We start from the raw sequence: 15,878 nt of genomic DNA on the forward strand, positions 1-15,878 counted from the left end.
TTATCTAGTGGAAGCGTTTGGTACTGCAGCCAAACAAAATCTTACTGAAAGCAAATTTTTTAGATATCAGGCTCAAATTTGGAACACAACTTGTTTAGATTTATGGCTTTGATTTTCCTGCAGTTTAAGAGTAAAACGTGATTTTGAAAATATATATTTCATATACAAATTTAAATAGTATGTTTGAGCATTTTTTTTATAACAATGCACGTAAATTTCTGTTACTTTTTTTAAGTTAACTTTTTAAAACTTGTTTCACCTCAGCAATAATCTATCAAGTGTCGTCTTTGAAAAGAGATCGAACTTAAGTCTGTGCTCTAAAGCATTCAAGATTTACGACAGTTTAAGTTGTCTACGCTAAAAAAGTGAAATTGATTATAAATACAGCATAAATATAATTTAGTATAAAAAAATCCCCTAAAAATACAAAATATTAAATAAAAAAATTATCAAACTAAAATATAGTACGTTCATTTCATTGACAAAAAATAAATAAAACATTCATTCTGTCATTTTTGACAAGAGGAGTTTTGAGGGTTAATTTTATATTGCTAGTAAAATAATAACAAATATATTGTGAATACTGGAGACATCAGCCAAATGTGCAATGTAACCAGATGAGTTTCTCTGTCCTTTCAGACCAATGCAAATATTCAGCACAAAAAAAAAAAAGATATTGAAAGAAACAATGCACATTGTTTGTGGTGAACATCCCATATGAGAGCATTTGTTGGCACTAATGCACTGAAACCAGCATTGAAGCCAAAAGCACATGTAGCTGCTGTTGTCTTCGTATAAGCCTGAACATTACTTATAAAATAACATTTTTGCAGTTCATGAACTCTTTAGTTTCCATGAAACAGATGCGTAACCTCTGATAAGCAAGGTGCCTACATAAAATATTCAGCACGAATTTACACTTTTGCCCTGCATGACACATGGTTCATCCTCATAAATATTTCCCGCTTCTTGCACATATTTACACCTACCATCATCAACATTCTTTCACCACATATATCACATTTGCATCTTTTCCACTTTTCAATAAATAGATTTTTATGAAATATAGGGCTGTCAACATGTTAAAATAATTATGATGGCTTTAATGATTTGTATTGTAGGTAATGCACATGGGGGAAATTACTAAGAATGAATTGCTCCTGCTGAAAGCTGTTTATTTGCATGTTCTGTCTGCGCTGCTTTAGCCCCCGATCCACTAAATTAACTATGCAGATCAGGCAACGGCACAAACACACCCACAAAATCTGTGCTGAACGCAGTTTGCACAGTACGGTTGAGATCTCAGGACCGCAGTGCTGTATTGCGGAGAGCACAGCAGATCTGACATATCTCACATGGAGCATGGCATTTTGTGAATAAAGCATACACTTTAATGAGCCTAATTATGTGCTTGCCCTATAACTATGACTTAAATTATATTGTTTAAGAAGTCTGTTCACCAGGGCTGCAGCTGTTTGACCAAAAATAAAGTAAAATGTGTGATATTGTGAAATATTATTACAATTCAAAACATTATTTCGATAATCCACTTTAGACACTCTTTGTAAGTAACTTTGCTACAACATGTCAACAAAATCTCATTAGAGTGTTAATAGACGGTTCGGGTTAGTAGAATAAGTTGACGTAGCTGCAAAGTTATTTATAGTTAGTAGAATGTCTGTTGGGGAGCATCAAAATAAAGTTAGCAGATATTAAGCAGACAGTCTACTAACACTCTAATGAGAGTTAGTTGACATGCAGTTGCAAAGTTATGGATAGTTAGTAATTAAATAATACATCAATTAGAGTTTATGGACTAAATATTACTTAATTTACTAATGTTTTTGCTGCGGATCCTCAATTATTAACTCTATTACACACCTGTTGAAAGAGAACAGAATCTCCGAATTAAAACACAGGCAAAAAAAGAAGCAGAAACAAGTGATAAAAGCATTGCTTATTCATGTTGTAGTCTTTGGGAAAAAAACAAACAACAACAACAACATGAATTTCACAGCTTTTTGTTCAAAATGTTGCTTTTTAATGAAATGTACCCACATGAAGATAGAAAACTTTTTTTTTTTTGTTAATCACAGACTCTGTTCTTTCGTTTGATATATTGCCTGTTCAGATATCCATACAACAAAATATTCTGGGGTCATAAAACTTTTGTGAAAATTATAAACAAATGCAAAAAAAAAAAAAAAATGGTTGCAGGGAAAGATGTTAGTTCATCCAAAAATGAAAATTCTGTCATTACTTATTTACCCTCATGTCGTTCCAAACCTGTAAGACCTTTGTTCATCTTCAAAACACAAATGAAGATATTTTTTATGAAATCCGAGAGGTTTCTGAACCAGCCATGTGCATCAACGTCACTGCAACTTTCAAGGCCCAGAAAGGTATAAAGACATCGTTAAAATAGTCCATGTGACTACAGTGATTCTTTTTGTGCGAGAAAAAAAAAAGACTTTATTCAACAGTTTCGAGAAGGAGTCTGTGTTCGACTCCTATGCAGTTGACGTAGTAAACACAGTGCAGAACTTCCGGGGTTCTACGGCAGACCGCTGACTTGTTATTGGCTGACGCTGGTCACGTGAGCACACGACACATGCGTGTGATGCTGACACTGGAGCTGGCCAATAATAAGCCAGCCTTCTGACGTAAAACATAGAAGTGCTGCACTGTGTTTACTACGCGGATATCGTAGGAGACTGACATGGAAGAGAAGAGATTGTTGTATAAAGTCGTTGTTTTTGTTATTGTTTTTTTTGCGCACAAAAAGTATTCTCGTCATGCTTCTCCTGCATCTCGTGCTTCTGATATTCATATGACTGAGCAGCTAAAAGACACATGCATCATATGTATTTTCCTTTCATTCAGCCATATGGATATTCATTCTGTTTTCGTTTTGGTGTGGATAGACAATTTGCCACTGATTCGTTTAACTTTTCTTTACCTTAAATTTGGTATGACTCATGTCACTCATGCCACTGATGTCTGAAGTATGACACCATCACCCATGTGAAGTGGCTGTTGTATGGATGATTTCTTTGAGGTTAAATGTTTGTTCAACACTCCCATTCCAAAAGAATCCTGAAAGCAGCCAAATCAAACCAATCTTTTCTAGCAAAGCGTATACATTTGTGGGGGGGGGGGGGGAGTACACATTTCAGTTTGTGTGCTCTTGTAAAGGTTTGCAGAGGCATTAAAGGTCCCGTTGCATGCGATTCCATGTTTCAAACTTTAGTTAGTGTGTAATGTTGCTGTTAGAGCATAAATAATATCTGTAAAATTATAAAGCTCAAAGTTCAATGCCAAGCGAGATATTTTATTCAACAGAAGTTGACTACAAAAAACGGCTCGATTGGACTACATCCCTCTACATCCTGCATTGGTGACATCACCAGAACCGTTTCTTGACTAACCTCCGCCCACAGGAATGCTCCCTCAACTCTACTGGCTACTTGCGCACTTCTTATAACTTAGCCTACTGTGTTTACTCAGCTCTTACGGTGATTTTCTGAAGTAAAACTGACGCTTCATCTTTTGTGTGATGTACAATAAACTTTATTATACTCATCAGTACATGTTTGATCATCATTCAGACAGCAGACTTGTAGGCTATTAATAAATAATACAAGCAGATGACAAATACGTTATAATAACCGTAATTAAACTACTAAACCATACCTGTTTCATCTCTATACAGCACTCTGACTCTGTAGGCATTATTGTCCGACTCGAAATGAACACCGTTACTGAGAGTTTCTGATATTATCATCATTCCGTGAGATGAATTTGTCCTGACAGACTGAGCACGAGCTCATGAAGCTCCGCCCCCTGTGTCGTCCAGCAGCACCTCATTTGCATTTAAAGGGGACACACTGAAACGGCTCGTTTTTCTGAGCCCCAAAAAATGTCAATTTAAACATGCTGTAAAAAATGATCTGTTGGGTATTTTGAGCTCAAACTTCACATACACACTCTGGGGACATCAGAGACTTATTTTACATCTTGTGAAAAGGGGCATAGAACGGGACCTTTAAGATGAAGACTGAACCCAACATGTAAATAAGACCCTTTGACCTGAACTGACATGCTCTATCAGTTCCAGTTCCTGAACAATGCCAAGATCCCCATGCAGAGAATGCCAGTACTGGTAAAATAAACAATTTGAATGCCCTTTAAGTTGCTTTGGATAAAAGTGTGCAGCGAAATCAGCTCAAATGAGGGGAATTTATAATTAATTATTAATTATTAACAATTAATCATACTGGTTAGGAGCCATTATTACCAACACATTTTAAATCACCCAAAAAGGGAATACATAGCCTGTATATTTGTATCTCTGTATATAGATAATTAACCACAACGAATTATAATTAATTATAAATATACAGATAGGCTGTAGATCAAATTTAAGAATAACCTACAAAATTAATTCCACATCGAATAATCCGTCCGTCCGCCGAACCGACCATACGATCTTCTTATCAACTCTCAAGGAGTATTATTATTCTTATAAACTCTCAAGAAAAGCTAGGCCGTCTTCTGGCCATGAAGCATAACCTTCTTGTTCTATAAGATTACTAACCTGTAGGTTAATCAAAATGTAAAGCTTTTAGCTTAAGATCACACATTTAAGAGGCTTTGATCGATGAGCAGCAGACAGAGACAATCAATCGTATAATGGGTTTTGAAACTATAAACATACAACTACATTTAATCAAAGAATATATATATGAACAGAATAACGAAAGTAAATAAAGAAAGAAAGAGCAAATCAAGAATGGCAAATTATCACAAACAGTTAACCTTTGAGAACCAGCAAAGAATCAAATCACCTTAAGCAGGGGCAGACAACCTTAACCCCCTGAGGTCGACGGTATCGCCGGCGATACCAGCTCGCTTTTTTTTTATCAGTGTAAAAGAAACTCATGAATACTCTGTTGACTTTGATTTTCCATAGGAGTTCCATACATCAATCGATTCTGTTAAATGTGTATTATTTTTGTGTATACTCACAATAAAAACATAGTGTTGTGCTTTTCGACAAATAAAGAAAAATTAACACGAAGCGAGTTCTGCCTTCTCTCTGTCCGTGTAGTCCATTCTGAAACGCGTCCGAAAATGAACCATAACTCAGTGAATACTTCTCACACATACAAGTGATATATGTCTTTATGAAGCTTGAAATCTCTTCTTTTAAATGAAGTAATTTATATAAAAAACAAATATTCTCATCTTGTGAAATCTGTATTAAAAGAGAGCGATTCCAGTCGACCTAATTAGAGCTAATTCAAATGTAATGTGACTCCGCCCACGGAGAGCGTGCGCTATTCAAACGCAAATGGCTGAGGTAATCCGCGCAATCCTGTGAACGCCCCCATCAGCTCGAGAAAACCAAAACACAAGTTTATTCAGAACATTACTTGCTTACACCGTCTTGCAGCGCTGTGAGGAATAATGAGGAATACGAGGAATACGAGCTGAGGAATACTAGTAAGTTTTTCCTTCTCGGGTTTCTGTTTATTGACGAATGAACGGCATGCGCTCTGTTTTTTCTCCATTATGGACGCGAGCTCTAAAAAAAAAAACACTAAAAGACTTTCAAACTTTCACAGAGACCTCAAAACAGAAAGTACAAATCCTTTCTTTAAAACGAATTTCGTTTTGTATCAATTGTATCTTAATTTTAATAATTTTTTCATTAACAACTTTCCTGGATTTAAAGTAAATAAGCCTATCGTCAACGAATGATGATGTTTTAGCAAACTGTATTGCTATACTGAGATGAGTAAAAATCGACTGAAATATGTTGAAATAAAATGTTGGCTATTTGTATAAGCAACGTAAACTGCAAATTAACATTTATATGCCCTAATATTTCATGAAAACAACTTTACAGTCAGGCGAAATATGAAAGACAACATTTTGTTTAGTAGATTTGGGTACAGTTTTTACTGTAGAATATACTGCCTCGTCAAATAAGCTTTTGTTTAGCAATTTCTATATATAAAATAGCCTAATATTTTTGTCAAAAATAAAGTCATCAACTAAGATGTTAGCTGTTCCAATGTTGGCTATATTCAAAGTAATGAATACATAGATAAAATGTAGGCCTATAATCTTTCTCTTTTTTTACAAAGAAAGAGTACACTTGAAATATTGTTGAAATTGTAATTATTGTTGTAATTGTAACCTTTTTAATAAAATAGCACAACATATGTACAAGATAGATGTAAGCAAAATCTTAAATGGTCAATATAAGTCTTCTTCTAAATATCTTTTGTCCAAGCATTGTGGCTCAGCCAGTTTCACACCTGTGTGAATGGCTCATCATTATGCAGAGTGGGTGGTAATTCAGGTGAAAACCACTCCTCGTTCACGCCCCCTCGCATATTGGCTTTCCAAGCAAAACCTGTTTTACATCAATTTAAATCAATGTATGGTTTTATCTGAACGATAAAGCAAGACTATTTTCACATAATTTTGAAGAAAAAACGATTCTGAAGGCGACGACATGAAGGCGACGACATCCATTGGTCAAAAGTCTTATTGACACATATTTACTATGTGTTTTGTGGCCTTAATTCAGAAATTTTAGTTTTTAGTTTTTTCAATATCCACGCATAAACATTATTCTCTCAAAAATTAAAACATGTACATACACGTGGCTCACATATTATGGTAGCCCTGTTTGTGCTTTATAGAGTGAATTTACACCTTTGCCATTAATATGTTTATAAGCAACTGAAAAAAGCACAAATGTAAGAGCATGTCAGAACATCTCAAGGGCCCAGAAAACCGCTCAGACTCCAGAGGGTTAAACTCAGTTTAAGTCCGTTTTACTCGTAGGTAGGAATGAATGATCACGAGACTAAAATGAGGCAAGACGTAAAACGAAACGCCGAGAGAGGACAAACTTAGGTAGACAAAACAAACTTGAAGAAAACAAAAGCTTGAAGAAGCGAAACAAAAAGTGACGAAAACATGAAGAGAGCGAACATGAAGAAGAGAGCTGATCTTGTGAGCAGTGATCTTTAAAGCGTGAAGATGTCACACCCTCTGGAGGTGTGTAAGCCAATAAGACATGTTTTCCTTTGGAGGGAAATTTCTTTATGACCCATTGTTCGAGCAGGCCTCTGAACATGTAATTTGACTGGATGTTTAACACAAGAATCTTTATAATACTAATGCGTCAGAAAGTTAGCAAAATGTGATGTAAATTGACAAATGGGGGACGAGGATTGGAGTTTATAAAGACTAAACATGCCACACGTATGATTTTGGTAAACCATAGTATGTAAAAAAGTTATTTTTTTACATTAATCCCAAAAGTTTACAAGAATACAAAGGCCAAACCACATAGAAGGAAAATCATTAGATATATTTCTCGTTCTGCTAGAGATACATTCTTCTTCTTTAAAATAAGCACTTAGAGTTCAACTAACACAACTAGGAAGTCATAACTAGGTTAATATAGGGGGGGAAACATGCATGAATACAGGAATATATCATATACATTTCAGAATCATTTATATTCTGAGTTAGATACAAAGGACGTTTGTGTGTGTGTATTGGGCATCTCGGAGAGGGCTTTTCCTGGCCACCTGGACTTGGAGTACCGTGAGAGGGGGGTTTGAAATTGATAGGGATCTATTTGAAGCCCACGACGAGCTTCAGAGGTGTTCCTGTTCAATTTCTACAAAGTCACAAACGTGTCAGAAGTACCAATTCAGTCCAGACTCATCGGCGCTAAGCTGTGATTTACATGAAACAAGTCAAATAGGTTAAAAGCTTTCTGAATCTTAAAATGACAAGTCATCGTGATTTGATCCAGACACTACAAGTGTCTGCAAAATACAATGTAAATGTAATTCCAAACCTGAGTTATTCATGAAAACTACTCATTTGATGGGTCCTGTCATGCTTGGTTTGGGCATCACACCTCTGTCCTCTCACTGTGAAATGTCAAAATAATGCCAACCTACAGTTAACCGTTATTCATCTCTTTATGTTCAAGTGGATGAGAGCCAGGTGGACTTCAGACCCTTGCTACACCTTTTATGGAGTGGATGGCTCCGACTGCTCTTTCCTCATCTACCTTAGTGAAGTCGAGTGGTTCTGCCCCCCGCTGGCCGGGAGGAATCAAAGCATCCACCCCACAACCAGCAGCCCCCCTAAAAGACAGGTGAGTGCCTGAAACGGTCAATATTTACAATACTGAGCTCACTGAAACAGAGAACGTTATTGTGGCTGATCTGAAGTTTATAAGGATATTTTATTTAACCTAATGAGTTGACTACATAGGCACTATTGCAGGTCTCTTTTATCAAAAACAAAAAAACAAAACAAAAAATCCAGAAAAATGTGATGGATGAAGCAATCATAAATACACTAGCCTACTGTTCAAAAGTTAGAAAGAGTTTTTTTTGTTTTTTTAAGAAATGAATTCTTTATTAAAAGTGACAGTAAAGATTTATGTAAACATGTTTCATGGTTTCCACAAACAAATATGAAGCAGCACTGTTTTCAACATTGATAATACTCAGAAATGTTTCTTGAGCATCACAAATTTGAATGATTTCTGATGAATTATGACACATAGAACTGGAGTAATGCTGCATTCACGCTGTCATAATTACCGTAGACTCCGGAGGACATTATATTCGGAGCTGTTCACATCCTCAGACTGGGAATTATGCGTTTCTATGGCACCACTATCAACGGATAAATAAATCTGCAGCGGTCAGGTGGTTCAAGTCGAGCTCTCAAACAATTTCCATCTTACAAGCTGTAATTACGAGCTCTACGAGGACATGAATGCTCTTCACAAGTTGAAATCATGTAATTGCGGTAATTACGACATGCGAACGCACCTTGATGATGCTCTGAATCACAGGAATAAATTACATTTTAAAATGTATTCAAATAGAAAACAGTTATTTTAAATTGTAATAATATGTTGGGTAGCACTTTATTTTACAGCCCTGTCCCCCATGTGAATCTTATGTTCTTATTACAGCAATTTTTAATTACTGGGTAAAAACCCTGAACCTACCCCTATATCTAACCTTAACCCTTATCGTTACCTTACATTACCAGTACTTTCTTAGGTAAGTACACCGTAAGCACACGTAAGTGAACGTACTGTAAAATAGCCATGCATTTGTTTTTTTGTGCTGAAGTAGCACTTTGTTGGATTAGCAATAATACCATGAAGCTCTTTTCTCCATTGTGTGTTGAGTCCCCCGCATTCCCCAATGCATGTGTTTGTATGAAGCACGGGTTGCTACTTATGCAGCGCTCCAAATCAGTCACTTATGAGGTTTAATTTTAATTTAAGGCTGTAGAAAGCAAAGAAACTCAGTGGGTTTTCTGCTGTGTGTGCAGCGTGCAGATCTCACCTGGTTAGTAGATACTCTCACGGTGTCATTTCAAGTGAAATAATTCCAGCTGTTTGACACTTATTCACAACATCACTGAACCCTGCCAAGACTGAAATGAGATATTTTTTTTTTTTTTTCTTCTTTCCCCTAGAGCTTAAAATACTGAAGCATTTTCCTGTCTAGCATAATTACCTCTTTAAATTCCACACAGCTTTTACAAGCATACGCCTGAACTCTTATGCCACTATCTGGCATTTTAAAATGACAGTTCTTTCATTTGTAAAATCCTGCTTAACCTCAGCCTCATGCAGCATGACCACTCGCCGTCCATTAATCTATGTTGTGTTTAAGCATTGGGTTGATTGCTTTTGAGCTTTTGATGGCTAATCACTGGATTTTCCAGGTTAGTGGCATCAAATCTTTGAAAGATATTCAGAGTTTGTTTGAGTCATTTGGTAAGTATAGTAAATATCCAAGAGAAGAACTGCAAATCACTGGATACCCTTCTAAATAAAGTGCACATAATTGTATTGTTTGTGCATTTGTAGTCTTCCACTATTTATTTTCTAACAAATATTAAAGACATAACAGGCCACTTAAGTGTACTTAAAGAGAGTTCACTTTCATGACTGTTTCTCATTAAAGGCCCACTGAAGTGCCTTGGAACGCACAGCTTTATGTGATGCATTGACGTAATTTCCACTGAAACAGGAAGTTAAGGTGCGACATATTGAATGGCTCCTCCCCCTTTTCAAATAGTTTACCTCTCAGACTGTAAGTCGTACTTGACAGCAACATGGAAGCGAAACCGAGCGCTGATAATACGTTGGATTCAATAGTAGAGGTGTGAATAAATTCTAGCCGTTTCATTCTTAACCAACATACAGTTGGAAAACGGAATAAAACTGGAGCGTTTGAGGAAGCGAACACACATCTCCAACCATATTGCTCCGTGACGTGTCAACGGTCGCTTTGGCCAGGTGGTATTTATAGCATAGGGGGCGGAGCTTTAGATTCTAGAGAGCATTTGATTGGACAGAAGATGTGATGAGAAGTTGTCCACGGTGATGTCATACAAATTTGTGATACATTTGAGCGGAAGTGAGAGAATGTAAGTTTTCTTCTAAAACCTAAATCTCCTAAATGTGAATTCAGCCATTGTTTTTGAACACATCAGCTTATTCATAACCTTAAGGCTAACATATTCATACTAAGAGCTAAAAAGCTTACATTTTGATTTCAGGGGTTCTTTAAGTAAACTTTTAAAAGTGCACTTTGTAATTTCAAATTAAAAGTTTTACCGTGAAGTACAATTTAAATAATTATGTTTTATTAATCATGTGTTGTTCCTTAAATAACACTTATTTTGATGTCTTGATTAACATACTTGAGCATATGTACTGTAACTGTAGTGTGTAATAGTACATTTAAAGTTTATATAATTGTACTAAAGCTTCATTACAAATATATTTAAAAATACATGGCATACAAGTTTCAATAGAAATGACAAGGTATATTTTAGTTTTTCATAAAAGCTTGTCAGTGCATTCATCAGTACACTTAAATTATGAAATTATTACATATAAATATGTACTTAAGTCCTACTTGAGTGGATCAAAAACTCTCTAAAGTTCAGCATTTAATGTAAATTCAAAATTTTCATTTAATTGCAATTAAAATGCCATTGAGTGTCACTTAAGCATTAATTTAAAGTATATTATTTCAGTAACAAGTACTCATTTAAAAGTATGCTAAAGTGTGCTTCTAAAGTGCAACTGTATTTTTTTTTCTGATTTATGTCTATAAAATGACAAGTGCTTTTGTATGGACATACATTTCATCTGTACACTTCTTTGCCTGTTCTTTCTAACCTTTTCTCTTTCCATAGGCATTTTTCCGCTCCGACCTGTCTCTACTGTTGGAACGAGTCGGCTCAGGCAAAGAGTCCTTAAGCTTCATGAGAAGACGTATGCGCAGACTGTCTGCACAGTGGGCTGTAGCTGCACGAAGACTCGAGGAGCGCCTGCGCGGTCAGTACAGAGAGCAGAAGAGGGTGAGCTTTCACACACTGTTTAAAGAAGCTCAATTAAAGGCTCTATAATGAGGTTTCCTTGTAAAACAATGACTTCGTTAGCACTATTCAGATGGGATTTGTTTTCGAAGTGACATTTTAGTTTTGATTATTAACAGAGCATTGATTTGAATGCAATTGGGATTTCAAACCACAAGTTTAGCTGTAGATATGGTGTTTGATGAAGGTCAAAATAAATGAGATGCGCTAAAAATAAATTATAAACCAATCACAGCTGTTCCTGAACCGGGATTAGATCTCTCAGAGTTAGAGGAAAAGAGAGTAGGGAATTTTAATTTTTATAGAGGTTGTATGAGAAAAACACAGCCACGTTTGATTTAGATGGTATTAAAATCAGAAAATGCGTCTGCAAAACAACAAATTTACCTAGCCTCCTCAGGAAAAGCTAGTCTCGCATGAATAGGAACATTTATTATGAAGATTATAAACAGTAATGTTTGTACCATTTCCTTTCAAGAGAATCTGTTACAAATAAGCCGATACAAACTGATTATTTTCATTTTCTGTCCCGAAGCCAAGCCTGAAAAAAAACTGTATATTAAATTAAATCAATCTCACTGTGAGATACAACCCCTATACATACTCTCAATTCTGTCAGAGAAAAATGGTTTTCTGTAAAGAGTTTGACTGTGACAATGACAAAGCTGTTTACTGTAGATGAAGAATGCTGCTTATGAGTTTGACTGGGAAAAGTAGAAGATAATTGCAGGTGCTTGTGAAACTGATTGCAATGGCTGGTTGCACACATTTCCCATGTGCTAGTTTTTAATTATGGTCTCTTTGTCTATTTTGTCTTCACGTTCGCTTTCTCAACATTCCATCTCTGTTTGGTTGGTGCACTTTCGATGTGCCCTATTGAGTCATTTAACATCCTTTCAACAGTCTTGGTTGAATCTGCCTTCTGCTATTAATTGATATGGATTACCAACTGTCTGTGTTTACCATGTGTATAGGAAATTTAATTATTTTGCCTCCAGAATTGATTCTAATTAATGATATTGGTTCCTTAACAACTCTTTTTTTTTTTTTTCACAGTTAACTATTTTTAAGGAAGCCCAAATAATAAACTGTAAACTAGATAAAATACAATAATATTTCTGGTATACATATACCAAATTAAATATTATATATTAATAAAAGAACCATTTATTATGACAGAGCGTGTTTTTTTTTGTTACAGATTATTATAAGGTGATGTTGTTATAGTGTAATTACAGTAATGAGTAATATAGGGTTAAGGTCAAGTCTTGGGTTAGCTTGTAGTTATGGATAATTTAGTGTTAATGACATTATATATGATATAAAATATATATGTATAGTTCATGGTTAGAGATTGAAAGTTTATTTAGGTTAGAAAGTCAGGGATTAGAAACATCACAAGCTACTTGAATATACTGCAAAATACAATTAATTAATATCAAAAAGTGATGCATGAAATTTATGAAAACATTTCATTTCAGAAAGATAGAGAAAATAGTGGCTGAAGTTTCTGTGCAGCACGTCAAAACGCGAATTGATTGTGCGCTTGACCTCTACTCCATGGTCATCTATCACTTTATCAGCTATTCATTTTCACTGAGAGTGGTCTCATGGGAAAACCACAAATAAAGAAATTGAATGAATGTCTGTGAGCGAGAATGTATTGCATGTAATGTAGGCAGCTTATTCCATTATTTGGTGTCAGTGTTCACAACAACAACAAAAAGGTAACTAAAATCTGCTGTTCTGTAAGGTCACAATCTCCAGCTAGATGTGTAAAAATGTCATTTTTGATGTTGGCTTGACAAAACCCTGTCTGAAAATGCCTGAAAAGTCTGAAGTCAGATAAAGAATTAAGATATGCAGTAAATAAAGTGTTTCTAACATGTTTTTGCACATTGCCAACATATTGTAACACATGTCTAGCATGATTTAGCATGTTTCTATCATGGTTTAGCATGTTTTGCCATGTTTACATGTTAACAAGATATAGCACGCTGTTAACATGTTTTACATTTTGCGATAATGTTGCTCACATATTTCCAGCATGTTTTAGTTTGTTGCTAACATGTATTTAACCGGTTGCTACCATGTATTTTTTAGGTGCAATACAGGATGTTACCTGGTTTTAAGTTGCTAGCTTGTTTTGACATATTGCTAGGATGGTTAATCATGTGGCTAACATTTTTTAGCATGTGACTACTGTAAAACTCAACAAGCTAAGCTAACTCATTTCATTTGATGAACCACCGATTACCTCAATTCAATTAATTGAAGTTAAAACAGCAATAGTTATGCGTAGGCTACTTATACTTATTAATCCGCTAAAATAAGGATATTTCTCAAAATACATTCAAACTTTACACTGCATTCAAATACTTTATAAAGTGTGAACTTCAATATGTTGAGTAAAACCACTGAAATTACAAATTTTAATGAACTTAAATGAGTGATACAAACTTTTAATGAGCGATTGTAGATATTTGCTAGCTCACAACAGCACACAAGTCAAACTCAAAAAGTTAAGCTAACTCATTACGTTTGAGGAAACCAATTACCAAACCAATTAATTTATTTATTTAAGTTTAGAAGCCAATATTTATGAGTATTCTGAACTTATTTAATTTGAGTTTACTAAAAGAAGATATACATTGCAGTTTTTTAAGTGATCAGTTAAGTGATTAAGTTAGTGATGATTGAGCATTACTGATGAACACCTGCTGTTAACAAGCAGAATCACTGAAGGAAAGAGAAACAACAAGAAAAGAAAAAAGATAAACACAAGAACTACAACTGACTTCCATCCACATCCTTAGATGAAATCAACTGAAGATAAAAGAAAACATTAAATATTTCAAGATATTAGCAGAGGAGGATTAAAGAGCTCCATATACAGCATTGACATCTTCACTTCTTACAAACTTTATTTCTGTCATACGTCTACAGCAGTTGTTATTGAGAATTATCAGAGGTTTAGATGTTGATGTTTTATTAAAAATGTTTTGTTTGAAGTCATCATTATTGATATCAGTGTTTGCCTTAGTTGGACTTTTGACCCTTGAGATTAAATTTAGTCTTTCTTGTTTATTATAAAAAATATATTAAAAAAAAAACGAATTGACTGTTACAATGAGAACAGGTGACATTTGTTACTGATGGTGACAAAATCATAATGAAGTGGCCTGGTTTACTGATTACAATTCAGAATATTTCAGTGTTTTTCCACGGTGCGTGTTCACACTGCAGCGAGAGAACTCCGCCTGACCATCTCGGACTCCGCACAATGCTTCTCGATGCTCGGGTTTTGAGTGGTGTATTGACCGCAGTTCTCTCACTGCAGACACAGCATAAGAAATATGGTGGTGAGTGAAGATGCTCTGAAGCATTGCCAGATTAAATGAATAAGAAAATAGACGGAGAAGTGGAATAAAAAAAGCTCACCCGAAGCAGTGTGGCCCCGCAAAACAATAACCAAAAATGGCAAGCCAACCTACATATACACTGGTCATTGTGTCTTTAATCTGATGCACAAACAAATACATATTCTGAAGTAATAGAAAATTATAGACTTTTGAGAATGTGAGGAGAGTTTGTGAAGCTAAAACACTATCAGGCCATTTCTTGTTTAAAAAAAAGTGTTATTTGTAGTTTATCAACATTCTAAGAAATGAATGTTACACACATATATTTCAGACATGTCAGTCTGTCAACATCGCAAGGGAGGCCATGCAACGATTTCATACATTTGCACCATGCAAACAATGCTTCTGAAATGGACAAAAAAAAAAAAAGAGCTTCATAAATCATTCTGAAATACCTTGAAATATTTGAGAGCTGCATTACTCATCTATGGTGCATCCAGTGACATTCATTCAATAAACCATCCAGAACAAGATAGAAGTCCATCCTAATTATCCGTAAATTAACTGTTTTCCCCTTAAAATAAATAAAAATATACACTTAATGTATTTCTACACACATCACTGGAAAATGTTAGCATCTGTGAGGTGTATACATTTTTTTTTACATATATGAAATATGATTTTAGAAAGACAAGTTGTTGTCTAATATAACTCCCAGGTCTTTATCTGTAGAGGATGAAGTAACAGTAAATCCTTCTAAATGCAAATTGTATTCAAAGAGATTCTGTGTACAGGTTTTTGGTCCAATAATATCTCAGTCTTATCCGAATTTAATTGAAGAAAAGTACTTGTCATCTTTAACACACTCTGTCAACTTGGATAATTTAAAGATTTTATTTGGTCATGATGAAATATATAACTGAGTATCATAGGCATAACAGTGGAAACTAATTCCATGTTTTCTTATAATATTACCAAGTGGCCATGTTTTCTTATAGTATTACCATTTATATTGAAAATAGCAGAGGGTCTAACACAGATCCTTGCGGC

General features: G+C 35.1%; 1 protein-coding gene across 1 annotated transcript in view; it reads left to right on the forward strand.

The window, feature by feature from the left end:
* Positions 1–15,878, forward strand: part of mgat5b (alpha-1,6-mannosylglycoprotein 6-beta-N-acetylglucosaminyltransferase B) — a gene marked incomplete at both ends in the record, with an annotated part of 144,917 nt that overhangs the window by 48,662 nt on the left and 80,377 nt on the right. Inside the window, 2 exons of the mRNA XM_081359903.1 lie at positions 8,030–8,197; positions 11,284–11,448. Of these exons, the coding sequence (XP_081216029.1) occupies positions 8,030–8,197; positions 11,284–11,448 (333 nt within the window). The remainder of the gene's footprint in view (positions 1–8,029; positions 8,198–11,283; positions 11,449–15,878) is intronic.

Source organism: Scardinius erythrophthalmus, assembly GCF_964197995.2.
Source record: "Scardinius erythrophthalmus genome assembly, chromosome: 1".
NCBI lineage: Eukaryota > Metazoa > Chordata > Actinopteri > Cypriniformes > Leuciscidae > Scardinius > Scardinius erythrophthalmus.